Consider the following 14,934-nt stretch of genomic DNA (forward strand, 5'->3'; position numbering starts at 1 on the left):
TTACATATATCATTATATTATATTAATAGTTTATCATGAGTTAACATATTATGTAGGTAGACTCTAACATATGTTAACTCTGAAGAGAGGCTTATATGTTACGTTTTTTAAAATATAGGAATTATTTTAGACATAAGTAAATCCTAAGAGTCTAATAGGTCAATGGTCAAAATCGGTTAAAATAAACCTTAACCAAAATCATAACACACACACACACCATAACCCTGGTGTCATTGAAGACATTTTGTTGGTTTCGTCTTTCTTGATTCTAGCTCGTCTTGCCTAGGGTTTGAAGGTAAACTATTAGGATTTACCCGGAAGAGGTAGCCGTCTGAGGTTCGTTTAACCCCTTCCGTGGTGGCTTCACCAGAGCGGAGAAAGATTAAGTCTTCAATGACACGCCATGAACCCTAAGTATTTCTTTCTTGCATATATCTCGCGAACCGCCACCTTCACCTTCATCCCTTGATCCCTTTTTTTGATTTGCCAGGTCGAATCGTGAGTCGTCAGGATCACCCTTTTTTGTGCATTTCTCTATTCGTTTCAAATGCTTCTTGTTTCAGATAAGGAAGCATCATAGTTTTTCTCTCTTTTTTTTTGGAGAATAGTGATGAACCATCGATTATTATCCGCCCTTTTTCTTGTCCCCTCCACCTTTTATCCACTATCTGGAATGATACTGTAAAAGAAGACTGTCAGCAAGGAGCTTCTTTTTGCTTGTTATTTCTCCGGCCCTACAAGTTACTTTCGGCAGATGATGACTCTTTCTCACTTGCTAACCACTCCTCGTGGTCCAGCCACTCATTTGATCCTCTGTCATTTGTGGTTGAAGATTGATGGAAAGACCGACCATTAAAGAACGCGTTCTTTATTGTTTTTTCCCCCAATGGAGGTAAGCTTGCTTCATTTGCATTTTCCCCACTCTATAAATGCTTCATTTTGTCATGTTGCTCAAAATTATTTGTGAACAATGTATATTCCTTGTGCTATGCAAATTAGAGATTGTAGTTTCAAGGTAGAAACCTCATAGTTTGTCTAGGAGTATGGGCCTCTGATCACTAGGGATAACATTTGGTCTAAGTCTCTGTTGCAGTATTGAATAAGAGTGATATGGTTCCATGAAAGCTGGGGATTTTAGGTTTCTAAGCATAGTACGACAATCTTATGAAATTTTTGGTTAAGATTCATCACATAGCAGTGCAATTATTTCGGACCTATGTTAATTATTAGAGAAATATGCTAAATTTAGGTGCCAAAGTCTGTCTTAACTCGAGAAGAGTTATGACCTATGCTTTTTGTTAGTGAATCAAAGAATTCAACTGGAATTTTCTTGCTTGGATGCTTTTAATAACAGTAGGTAATTAGGGTTGTGTCACTTCATCAATGAATATAGTTATACTTAGTACCAATCAGCTATCAGCAAAGCAAACCCCTTCTTACGTAACTATTTATATGGAAGGGGAAAATAAAAGGAAACTTGTGATTGAACTGAAGTTGTAACTAAAAATATGGAGTTATTGAAACCTTGGTTGCAGTTAGAGAATGGATATCAATTAAGATCTTGCTTAAGCTATTGAGCATGCATATGTGAACTAGGCCTGTGGTTTTAGGGTATGCATCATAGGCATCATCAAGATCAACAGGGAAAATAATTAGACTTATTCCATTCCTTTTCTTTTCACGTTTTTTAGTGTAACAATTGGAGGAAGTTCTTGTTTGAATCTGTTTGTCAGTAATAATTCTGTTCGTTCTTTTTTTTTTTTCTTTTTCCTTCTTTATGTTTATAACTAAAACACAAACTTGTAGACCTAATCGTGAAGGGGAAACACTCATGCTGTGCCTCTAAATTTTATGATAGAACTGCTATACTTGTAGATGTCCAGATTATTGTGTGTGTCGACTCCCACAATTAGTACCGGTAGCTGTGATGCATGCCATTGATATGGAAACTGGATAACTTTGTATAAACGTTGATCCACAATAAGTAATGCTTAAGATGTCTTGAGACTGCCAGCTCTATCAAAAATAGCTGTTCCTGCCATGCCATTTATCATAAATGATTTCACAGTATACCAAGAGAGGTAGAGGAATGATTAATATTGATGGTATGAGAAGAGGTAAAAGGTAGATCTAAGAAGACTTTAATAGAAATTATAAATAATTTTTTAAATATTCTAAAATTAACTAAACATACAGATTTTTACAGATCTCAATAATGACAAAAGATATATAAAGTCAATCACAAATAATCAAAAAATTTTACCATTTTATTGTTGTTATATCTCAACTACTTATTGCATGCATCATCATTTTTCCTTTTTTAGATGGACCATGGTTATCAATAAGCCAATAAGGAATCACATATACATTTTATTGATAATTGTTATCTTGAATTTTAGAGAAAAAATCTTCATTATAATATCACTTAGATGAAGGTCAATTGCCATCTCCAGTAACGCAATGATCATCTTTTTTCCAGTTCATTGTGATCCAGTGTTTAAACATGGTGAAGACTCTAGCATGCAGAGAGCTAAATTGACTCTTGAAAGGATGTTAGTATGATTTGGTTTGCTTCTTGTCTCGTAAGAATTATCACTGTCTACTTTTGCTTCTTTCGTATATAAAATATCCTTGTGTTTATTAATGTTAATAGCAGTACAAGCCACACATAATAGGCTTATATGAAGCTGCAAACACCAGAGTACTTTAGAGATAGAAGGACCGAGCATAAAGCTTACCGAACTGTGAAATTAGGCTTATATTCTACTCAGTAGTTACTTGCATAGGAGAATGATTGTGGCTGTAAAGTTAATAGCATCATGTTCAAGTTGCATCAACATGAAATTCATACTAATTTTGTATGCAAAAAGTCACACCTTTGATATATACATCGAGTCTGAACTGGTTTATAAATGAAATATAGGAGTCCCATATTAAAAAGGGAGGAGTATTAAATTAGTATTGTGAATTTAGGAATCTAATACTATTAATTTGAGATTAAATATTAGTTTCTTTGATTGAACTATCTTATTTGTTCAATTGAATTAAGCATGAACCTAAGCCCTTCACTCGGGCGCTCGCTTGAGGCGCTTAGTTTTAGACGAGCACTCATGTGATGCTTTATCGAAATGCCTCACTCGAAGATTCTATGAGACGCTCGGGTGAGCACTGACTGCGTGCTTTAATGGTAACCTCAAGTGCAGTGCACAAATTGATCCTGCAAATACGCAATAGGTATTAGTCAGATACTGCAGTTTTATAATGTGTGTATGCATATAGCATGCAAATAATGTATCATGATTACTGTTTGGCAAAGCATATCTATTATCAGCATAAATCAGTGCCGATGAGGTACCTGTTTAATCTACATGTATATAGCATGCTATGCATAAACATTAGCTGTGTCAATGTCTTGGGAAATTGTTCTATTACTGTGTTCTGCATTAGTAATGTAAAAAAAAAGGATTTCTTTTTAGCATTCTTTCCAAAATAACGGGAGAGAGGCAATCTATTTAAACAGTTTCCTCCCTTTCGGGAATTGTCATATCCCCTCTACTGATTACTTAAAAGGTTCATGTTCCCTTCTGGAAAAAAAAAACATGTTTCTTTTTTTTATGGAGAAGTAAACTTTCCCTTTCCTTGTTAACTTTCGTTTTGGTTGCTTTGAGCACAATAATTGGTATTAGTCCTTATATAGTCCTTATCAATAACCTACCTCTTATGAACTTTATGTTCTAAAAATTCTTGTTCATATTTGTGTTCTTTTTGTATGCATGCTGGTGTTGCATATGAATATCCGTGCATAAATATACAATCTCGTTTACATATTCGCTAACGTGTGTGCAATCATGAGCAGATAAATTTACCAGAAATGTGCCATACAAGGGACATGCAAGATACATATTTGTTTCTATAAAGAATTTGTTCATGTTTCTTGGATTATGGAATCAAATGTGGGTGGTAATTGCCCGATCCAAGGCTTAAGTGCATAGAGGTGATTGAGACAGAAGAGGTGAAGACCACGCAATCAAAAGCATGTAGGTCTATCTCCCAGGCAAATATGACTGCAGAAGACACCACCATATCAAAGTGTCACTTCTGCATATGTTGTAACTCTCTAATACCCAGTTCATGTCTCTCTAGCACCACAAAGAGAGGAGGAATACTCTATCTAAGATCGGGTGGAACTGGATGGTGCTGAGTAAGTTTTCATGTGAAGTTGACACCCCACCTTGATGGTGAATAAAATTCTGTGTGCAGTTGGAAGAGAAGCAATCCGGCTTAGGCTTCGATTAGAGATCTCTGCCTCTGGAGCCCTGCTGAGCAAAGCCCAAAGTTACCTTCTGGGGGTCAGGTACGAGTAGTATGGAGAGTGATTTTGATGTTTGCAAAGCTGGTACAGTATTCATTGAGATGTGACTTGTTTGATGTGATGAATGTGCTCATAGGTTGGTGTTAAGCAGGAAATGTACCGAGGTACAAGAGAAGCTGGTGGGTGGTGATCTTTGGGGTACTATCGCCCTCGGGATTTGCTCTGCACGATACTGAATGAGACCGTCACTCACGCATAGCTGCACCCACCCATTGAACACTGTTCGCACACTCTTATTACGAGAACAGTGGCTTGCTTTCTAATATGTATATGCTCCCTTGAAGATCACTTTGGGCAAAGCAAAAATTCTAACATAACTGAAGTTGTAAATTCTAAGTTGATGTGTGAACGTGCAGATCGACAGCAATGATATCTGCCACTTGGATGAGTTGCAGGAGATCAATAAAGAAATGGTGCGTTGAATACGATAAGTACGTAGCAAAATATAAAAAGTATTTTTTCACAAATAGCGAAATAGAATTTGAGTTCAGGATTTTATAATAAATTATTAAATTTTTGTAAGAAGCTATTACAAATGATATCTTTAAGATATATAAAAGTTGATCTGAGTAATGATAATCTCGGAGTGAGTTATCTCTCTATTGGATAATTACTATATCTGGAATAAATTACTATTCTTAGATACATGATGCATCATCGTACAAAACGGTCCACATGTGGCTCAGGGGGCGCGGTCAAACCCTCACCACTAACGGCCGTCCATCGCCGTCAGCAACGACTGCGTCCGTCAAAAGACTGCCGTAAAAACAGCGTGAGTGGACCCCCCCCGCCTAGACGCCGTTAATATTACTTGGTCAATTGCAGTCAAAAGCCGAAGAATCTCTCTTTCTACCTCCTCCCTCCGCTCGGTTCTTTCCTCCTCTTTCCCCAATCTTCGAAACTGCCTGCCTCTCAGTCTTCTCATGGTGAAACCCTCGGAATCTTCTTGAAGATTCGATGACGGAGGAGGGCGACGGCTCGGCGACGCCGCAGGAGGATAAGCCAAGGGGCGGCGACGACGACGGCGGGACTCCGCCGTCACCGTCTTCTGAGAGGCCTCCGCCCGCCGATCTCGGGTCCGATGCTACCGCGGTGGTGAAGGGAGGCGGTTCCGGGGCTGTGCCGGCGGCCAAAGCTGATGGCAGGTCGTTCTCGCAGCTCCTGGCGGGGGCCATGGCATCGCCGGTGGGGAGCCCACGCCCGCCGCCGATCCTCACCGTCCCGGTGGTCGCCGTCCCCTGCTTGCTCGCCCCTGCCGCGTTGATCGAGTCGCCTGGGTTCACGGTTGGCGGCCCTAATCTCTCCCTCCTTCCAATTTAAGCCATCAAAACCCGAGGGTTGCTTTTTTTTCGTCTTTCCCCCCCTTTTTTTGATAAGTAGTGTTTCGAACTGAATTCTGTCGTTCGGATGGCTAGTCTTGCCTTTGGCTCAATTTCTTAGTGGTTACTTGTAGGCTTTTATGAGCTCGTCATCTCTTCTAATGGCGTTGGGGATTGTTTTGGGACGACTGATTAACTTTCTTAATGGAACTCTTTTCTTTCCTTGCATGTATCCTCCTTTCGTGTCAGAATTCCCTTTTAGGATTAAATATGGTATTTTGATTGTAGATTATAAATGACTAAGATACTTCTATCTTTAATTGGTTTCAATTGATCTAGTTTACTCAAGTCACAAGACATACTAAGGGGAATCTTTTGGTTTATGTATGCTCTGCACTGATATTTTTATGTAAGGGTTGAAACTTTCTAATTGATATATGAATGAGTAGGGGTTGGGCTCATATGAATATTGGGATGAGGGAATAGATCTGACCAGGCAGGTCATAGTTTAGATATTTTATGCTTAAAAAGCTATTAGTAGTTGCATTATTAGCTATGTAGTTTTAAACTTTATTGCTTCTTAATTATAAGTATTGTTTGTAGAGGTATTTCCTTGCTAAATAGGGTATACAACATTGTTTTCCTTGCATTCCCATAGATATTAATATGGTTCCCATGAAACTATAACAAAATGTCTATGCAAGCATCTGATTAATGAGAAATAACTTCAAGTCCAATTAATATGTTTGAAACTCTCCTTCCAGGCACACATAATTTCTCTCACCTCTGTGTGAGAGTTAGGAATTACACATGTCAGGTCTGAAGCTATCATTGACACCGAGTAGAAAGCTACATGTCTTTAAAGGGCAGAAATTACTCCTTGCCAAATGAGGAATATTAAACATTTAATAAATTGAAGATGAGTTTGTAAATGGTAAAAGACCTCCAGAGTCTTGACTAAAGAAGTGTGAGAGACTGACCTTGACTTACCTTAGTGAGATGAACTAGAAGTAAATGAGCATGTTTCCCCAAGACAATATTGGAGACAAATTGTTTGAACAATTTTTTGGTACTCCAGTTTAGCTCACATTAGACGTGGGAAGGTTATAGGATTACAGTTAGTCTACTGCATTAGCTTGAACTTAAGTATTCTGGGTTAGTGATTCAGTTATTAAGTTAATGAATTAATTATCCCATTTGAGGGTCATGACAGATGGTACCGGAGCATATCTAATATTGGACATGGTGAGGCATTCAAATAAAAAATATCTATTTATGGATGGTGTTGGAGATACATCACTACATGAAGTCGTCATTAGTTGGGCCTCACATGTACCATAGTATAGGGTTTGATTTTGGGTTATGTTTGTCTTGACAATAACTTTAAGCAGGGGGAGATTAGAACATCTTAGTTTAGTCCCACATTGACTGTAGGAGGACGATCTAGTTGACTTATAGAGCCAGAGTAACACTCAACCATTATTAACTTCGGCTCCATTTTTGACTCATGGTTCAATCGTTTTGAATGAAGTCATGACAACTTATGAGATATGAGTAACTATGAAAATGCCTTAGTTTTAGGTTGTACTAAAGATTAATTGTTTGGACACCTGCTAGTATGGTTGATGAATTAAAGTTGTTTGGACATATCCCGAAAGAAAATTGAAAGAGCCCTAGTTGAGCAGGGTGTGTAATTTTGATTAGTGCTACTAAGAAAAAGCACGAGTAAGATAGGAAGACCTTACCAGATGACTCTTGGTTTGAGTTGCACTGTTGCTCTTGGGAGAGTTTGCTACTCGGAAAGGATTTAATTAGTTGACCCAAATATTTGTGATATACAACTTGTTTTTGTTGTTGCCATTGAACTTAGGTAACATTTACTGAACTTATAAACAAGGTCTTTAATTTCGAATGATACCCCCTGTACCGGGCGGTATGAACCGGTCCGCTAGCAAACCGGTATGCGAACTGCTCGCTACCGGGTGGTACCGTCGATTGGGGCTGTTTCTCCCTGTTGCCACTCGAAATTGGTCGGTGATAGTCGATTTCGACCATCGCTTCCCACTACCAGGCGGTATTAGCCGAGTGAGAAGGAAGAAGAGGAAGAAGAAAAGGGAGAATCTGGAGATTCAACGCCGCTCTCCCTCGACGAACCCGATCTGTCGTTGCCCTCCCTCGTCGAACGCCGTATATGAGATGTCGCCTCCTCCTCGTCTGAGGCGACGAGGCCTCGGCGTCGTTGACAACTTCTCCTTATCCACGTGGGGAAAAGAAGCCTTGATGATGTCACCTCGAGGACATCGTCGAGGCTTCACAGGGAGAAGAAACGAGGCGACATCGCCACCTTTTCTTTATTTACTTTATTATTAATATATATAATAATAATAATTAGTAGGATACTCTGGTATGCCAAAGCATACCGCTCAGTATACTCATACTGTATCGTACCAAGCTGAGCTCGATACTCCGGTACGGTATGAAATTACGAACTTTACTTATAAAACAAAGAAACTAATTTAAGCATCTCTATCTTTTTTCACACACAAATAGCAGGATAAGAAATCGATAAGTGCTAGGTGCTAAAATGCTATAAGACATTATATTTTGTGACTACCATCAAACATATTTACAAATTGGCTTTGATAAGACGTATTCCAAAATTTGTGACTACTCTATATATTCCCCTAAAAATCCTAAATTCGGAGTAATTATGAATTAATTTAGGAATTACAGAATATTTCATCCCAAGTGAAATATTTAATTTCTTTTTAAGTGGATTTGATGATAGGATGACTTTAAGAGGAGTTTTAAACTTATACCAACTCGTTTTAAGTTAGGAGATAGATAAGAGTTGATTGATTAAAAATTAATTACGAAACCCTCCCGATACAAGGATAAGCAAAACCCTCCCTATTCATTATAATGGAACAAGGCCTCGGTCTAAGCGAAGAGGCACGAGGCCATTGTGAGACAGGTAGGTTCTCAGTCTCTATATATTTGGTATATGTAAATTCGTATTTTCACAGTTCAAAGTCTGCATAATCTGATTTATAATTTTTAGGAATTGTTCAATAATAGTTGAAATTATTTATTATGGTATTTAAATTTAGTGCATAAAAATTAGATTAATTGATTTGATTCTAATGGTTATTTAATTGTATATTTATCTCTCTGTCTTCTAAGTATTTCACAGATTTTTATCTGGATTTTTTATGTATTACAGGAATTTTTATATGATTTAATTAATTTATTTCATAGAAATAATTTTTAAATCCTGTTTGATTATGTTTTTATTTTAAATAAAGAGTTCTGCATGATTAGAATGTAACTGTGATTTTCAGATATTTGTAATAATTATGGGAATTTTTATATGTAATTATTGATTTTACAGCAATTTTAATACACGAAGATAGATTTAGAATCCTTTTAAATTATATTTCTGTTTGAATAAACTATTCTGTATGACCAATATTTTGTTTACTTATTTTGAAATTTTCAAGTAATTATAATTCTAATTTGGAATTATTGATTTGAATAATATTTTAATTCATGAAGTATATTTTGAATATTTTTAATTATACTTCTGTTTCAAATAAACTATTCTACTTCCTTAGAATTTTATTTGTTTATCCAGAAATTTTCAAGTATTTTTTATGTATTAATTTGGAATTATTGACTTGAATAATATTTTTAATTCCTGAAAAATAGTTTTTGAATATTATTGATTATATATCTATTCTGAATACTTTAGGATATATTTTCTCTGGCCTAAAATATGTTCACATGATTTTATCTGAATTATTTGTGATTTGTTGAATTTCTAAATTTGGAAATACTTGTTATTGATATTTAATTCATGGAAAACGGTTTTGTGATATTATAATTATGTTTATTAAACTCTGAATGTTTGGTATTCTTGTTTGATTATTATGGAATTTTTGAGCTATTATATGATTTGTTTTGAAATTTTAAAGTTTTGTGAAAGCTAAAGGAGATTAATCTGATTAGGTTAGCTCAGATCTGACTCAAGTCAGATCGTCAAGTAGATTGTGTCAGACCCAACCAAGCCAGCGGCGTGTAGTGCCTGACTCAATTGGGTGCAGACCCAACTCGTGCTTGCGGCTTCGCTTGGTGTGGTTAGCTTATATGCGGCGCGACTCAATAGGTTCGACACATGTTCAATGCGAGTTCTGCTCAGGCTCGGCTTGGTCCAACAAACCAAAGTTGAGTTGACAGCAAAGCCCAATTAAGTGTGGCCTGTCGCGGCCTATCGATTATGGTGATCCAGCACCTATGGCCCCGATGTGGTCCACTGCACAGCTAAACCAGTTGTCGAAACTTAGTATTTATTCACGTACATCCCACATGAGAGTGGGCCAGGTCAGAGCTTGACTCGGTGCCTGCATACAGGCTGAGCTTGATATCGAGCCTACAAGACCCTTTTCGTATATATTTGGGTCAGAGCTGGCTAACAACATCATTGGGTACTGTTTGAGCCAGCCCAAGTTTTTTCAGTTTGTGCATTCGGGCCTGGGTTGGCCTAGTGGCTCTATTTTGACGTGTTTTATGAGTTTGGACCCAATTGATCCCTAAATTGAATCTGAACTGAACCAGTTTGGTCGACTTTAATTGGTTCAAGGTGATTCCCGATTGATCTAGACTAGTTCAAACTTGTTTGACCCAAACTGGACCTAACCAAGTCCAAGTTAGACTAGTTCAGGGTAATTCCATACTAGTTTTATACGGATTGTAAGTTGGTTCAATTAGGTTATAGTTGAATTTAGTTTAGTTTGAATCAATTGGATCAATTCAACTAGGGTTCAGACCAATTGAGAGTTAATTAGGTTATGACTTCCTGATGTTAATAATGTTGATAGATTATTTATGAGTTTTAAGTTATTGAGGTTGCTTTACGAGTTTGATTATGATTTCTCGACAGACAAGTGATCTACTGAGATTGGTATGGATGTGAGATCTCCACTAATTATGCCTCACGTGAGAGGAGCTTCACGCCCATCATGTAGCGAGTAACACCCACTGAATCGAATCCTTCATATGATCCTTCTAGTATGATTTGCTGTCATTGATGGATGTATGTGGTAGACATGAGACATGAGATTGATATGATAAAAAGACTTAGATGATCTTTGTCAATTATAGAAGGGTTCGTATACTAGAGGACGATTTCCTTCGGGGATTAGTGGGCTGTTAGACGTGATAGCTAGATGATTCTTTTATTTATTGTTGGGAGGAACATGACCCCACTTTGGTGGGTGAGGGACATGACTTCATTTGCTGTTGGAAGTGGGATATGAATTCACTTCATGTGCTGTTGGGAGATAATCCGTCTTGAGGGATAAAACATTCATCAGCTATTGGGATAAAACTTCATGTGGTTTTGCTACCAAGATTGGTCTTGAGATTTATATCTTATGTTTTTGGTACTGATCATGACTAACTAATGTTTGCACATGAAATATTGATGATTTTATTCCATGTTTCATGAGGATGTCTAGGAGGCTCCTGCTCAGCTTTTGTTAAATTCCGTTGCTTATTTTTTTCAGAGTAGTTTCATGATCTAATAACTGAATCTGGCACAGCGAGGAGCATCATCTACTGCTAGATAGAGCTGCAAGAAGACAATTACTTCTTGGTTTGTTTAATGTTGAATTTTGTGATTTTAAAGAAATATTTTGAATTTGTTTTGAATAAAATTATTTAATTAGTGGATACTGCTCTGAGTTGTTGTGTGGAAAGTAGGTCACATTTTGTCCAAGTGTTGAAAAAAAAAAAGAAATTTAGGCACGGATGTGACAGTCAATGACCAAGCTAGACATGGCTTTGTACCTTACTTTCTGTCTGTAGTTATTTGAAACTCTTTCAGGTCAATGGAGTATATCAGCTCTAATCTTGAATAGCCTTCTCACATAGATAAAATTTAAGGGTTTCTGTGTATCCAATTTGTTCTGCCATGCTCTGCCAATTTGTTTTCTTATACTACCTTATTGATTTTTTTTCCTAATGGAGTATTCAACTCTTGAAGTTTCCAGTACAAATCCTGTATGTCTTATCTTTGAGGATTGCTCTCCCAATCTGATGCAGGGTCAGTTTGCAATGACCCATCAAGCAGTATTGGCTGCAGTCACAGCTCAGGCACAGATGCAGATGCAAGCTGCATATCCTCCTCCATCAGAAACAACGACGAATTCATTTCCACACTCTATGCTTCCAGCTGTTAGCCCTGTACCATTGCAACAAATGTCATCGGTGCCTGAGGTAAACTTTACAAGAAAAATAAACATGATAGATTCTTTAATCTTACCAGACATCTGAATCTGTTCATGTTATTCCATAGGCATGCTCGGGTGATATTTACCACTGGCGGAAGTATGGCCAGAAGCAAGTGAAGAACACAGAGAATTTCCGAAGTTATTACAGATGTGCAGATTCCAATTGTTTAGCTAAGAAAAAAGTTGAGTGTTACCCAGATGGCAAAATTTGTGATGTAATCTACAGAGGTAAACATAACCATGACCCACCTCAAAAGTATCGATACACAAGGGACAGAGGAGCTCAGTCTGGTGGATCCTCCAGGGAAAATGAAAGTATAGAACGTCTGAAAAACGAACTTAATGAGTCAGGCTCTTCATCCTGTAAGGCTGAGCAAAATTCTGGAAATGACACCCCTGAACAGCAGTTAGATCATTCAAGTGATTGCAAAGGGGTTGCTGGGGTTACAACCAAGAAAGATTTTGGGGATGAACCAGATCCAAAACGAAGGCAAGTGGTCAAGAGATTATTGTGGGGTTCTATTTCTTGTTGGTATCAGTTGTCTTGACTTTTTTGCTCTTTGTATAACAGGCTAAGTGAAAACACAAAAAGCTTCTCAATGCCAGTACCTAAACAGGTTAAGGAACATGTTGTACAGACTGAAATCGATGCAAAACATTTGAGTGATGGCTACAGATGGAGGAAGTATGGACAAAAATTAGTGAAGGGGAATCCTAATCCTAGGTATGTAATTTCTTTGCACATCAATCACAAAACTATGATTCTTTGCCACAAATCATAACATTCTGGATGGTGGTTTCATTGAGATAGATATTTCCGTTGTCAAAGCTCCAAGTTGGTTTGACATGGACAAGGTGTGCCATTGTAATGGCCCGCTTCTGACAGAGAGTCAAAGTTGTTTTACCTCTTGGACGAGGAAATTAAATTTAACTTTCACTTGTTTTGGAGTAATGTTTTCATCAATAATTATTCCATTACATTGTCATGGGGGGACAATTGTCTTGCATGCCTTTGTTTGAATTATCACATTATTGAATTTGGTGAGTGACATGAATGAAATTTGAAAAGTTGACCATTGAATTGTTAGCACGAGAAATTAACACTGGTGTTTTAATTATGGTGGAATATCCTACATGGGCTCTCTAATGGCCTTGATGCAGGGTGAACTAGATTTGAACCACTATCTCGACTGACTAGGTAGGTTATTGATGGATTATAATTCTCATGTCAGGTTGTTATTTAAAATATAAGGTGCCTTGTATCAAATAAGATGGGTTCAAACTCTACAACCTAATTGGGGGCATAAGTAAATATAGTTTGTACAGAGAGAACCCAGCTGTGTTAATCTGCATATAGGTGTATTCTAGACTCCACTGTTAGCGATGGAGAGAGCATTGAGGTAAATTGTGCATGGGGTACTTCAATACTCAATTATTATATTTTTCTGTCAAGACCAGGGGTCATGGCTAGCTGCCAGCTTGAAAAGTGTTATGCAATATGAATAGTTTGGCCTGACACTTGCTTACATCACCTGTATCCACGAGGCCCAATATATGGCTCCCAGCTATATATACATACATAGATACCTTGATAGTAAATCCTCATATCTTTATATGATAAATGGCACTTGAATTATAGTTTCATATATGTTAAGTTTAATACTTCTTGTTAACATATTGCTGTTGTTGTCCATCTCTTATGAACCTTTTCCTTTGATATTTTGCAGAAGTTACTACAGGTGCACACATGATGGATGCCCTGTTCGTAAGCATGTTGAGAGGGCATCTCATGATGCACAATCTCTTCTCATCACTTATGAAGGTAAACACAATCATGACCAGCCAACACCTAAATTTGCCAGTGATCAGCCAGCTAGTGACAGTCCAGTTAAAGAAACCGATTCAAAAACATCTTTGTCGGATAGAAATTCCTCGAAAGACTTGAATCCAAATAACTTGGCCAATAATTTAACTGGTGACAAGGCATCAGAATTTGGAGGTCACAAAGCACCAGAAGGTGCTCAATCTCTCCCGAGCAGCAAGGGGGGCAGTGAGAGTACTGACCCTGATGGTATGAGAAATCCTCTTCTCAGTGAAAATCCGGCAGCAGTCCCAGTCGAGAACTGCTGAATTTATATTCACACCATCTATGATATGTTGTAGTGTTGTACCTTATGACATGTCCAATTGTTGTATTTAGTTTGTATAGTTTTGTAATGCTGTGTATCTTATGTAAGTTCACAAACAGTTCAATGTAGTAGTTTTTATTTGAAAGGATAACAACTGATCAGAAACACAAATATTTCTTGTCTCCTGTTGAGAAGATGGGACTTTCTTTCATCACCAAATCATTTGCATTGGGATTGGACCTCTAATACTCTACCCCTGCTGAATCTGATTTCACTGCAATAAATGTGGTTTTGGACATTGTTGTTTTTATTTTGGAAGGTGACTATTCTATCATCATTTTTTATTGCAGTAATTCTGTTTGGTTTTTCTTGAAGTTGAGTTTGATATTCACTGGAATGCAGAGGCTGCAGAAGTATGATAGTTTTGTCATTCTATTTCATGTGTCATCTCAATTTCGAATAACATTGTAAATATCCTAAATTTATTGAAAAATTTTCAGGACAGGGAGGTTTATGTTTCACCATCAAGGAAGTCTTAAAGATGATCTCTATATACTACTTGACCTAATTGTTGGAAAGCAAGTTGTATCGTCTAAAATAATAGAATCATGCTCGAGCAAGTAATTTGATATTAGTTCAAATATAGTCGATAAATTCTGTAGAGATACTCAGATTGGCTTAAGTGTTAGTTATCATGTTCAACTCCAGTGTAAGTGTCATATACGATGTAATCAAAATTTTTAATAAATTAAAAAATATTTGGATAATAGTAATAATCATAAATTAAACTACTAGCTGTCCATTAGCATAATAATTTTAAAATT

General features: G+C 37.2%; 1 protein-coding gene and 1 long non-coding RNA gene across 4 annotated transcripts; both read left to right on the forward strand.

Annotated features, from left to right (window-relative positions):
* The first annotated feature begins 227 nt into the window (after window positions 1-227).
* On the forward strand, window positions 228-4,758 carry LOC135622519 (uncharacterized). 3 transcript variants are annotated; one of them, XR_010491090.1, is made up of 4 exons: window positions 228-892; window positions 2,480-2,582; window positions 3,857-4,354; window positions 4,449-4,758. It is a non-coding gene; the product is annotated as an uncharacterized LOC135622519 (long non-coding RNA). The 3 variants fall into 3 exon arrangements; XR_010491091.1 differs by having other exon boundaries at window positions 229-892; window positions 2,480-2,552; window positions 4,449-4,757; XR_010491088.1 differs by lacking the exon at window positions 2,480-2,582 and having other exon boundaries at window positions 231-892; window positions 4,449-4,756.
* A 462-nt stretch (window positions 4,759-5,220) lies between these two features.
* LOC103973880 (probable WRKY transcription factor 4) lies at window positions 5,221-14,281 on the forward strand. The gene is made up of 5 exons (XM_009388552.2): window positions 5,221-5,656; window positions 11,794-11,967; window positions 12,047-12,471; window positions 12,553-12,705; window positions 13,709-14,281. Exons 1-5 carry the CDS (start codon window positions 5,330-5,332, stop codon window positions 14,109-14,111), a joined length of 1,482 nt encoding a protein of 493 aa, XP_009386827.2. The 5' UTR covers window positions 5,221-5,329; the 3' UTR covers window positions 14,112-14,281.
* The last annotated feature ends 653 nt before the right edge of the window (window positions 14,282-14,934 follow it).

This window comes from Musa acuminata, chromosome BXJ1-3, assembly GCF_036884655.1.
Source record: "Musa acuminata AAA Group cultivar baxijiao chromosome BXJ1-3, Cavendish_Baxijiao_AAA, whole genome shotgun sequence".
Taxonomy (NCBI): domain Eukaryota; kingdom Viridiplantae; phylum Streptophyta; class Magnoliopsida; order Zingiberales; family Musaceae; genus Musa; species Musa acuminata.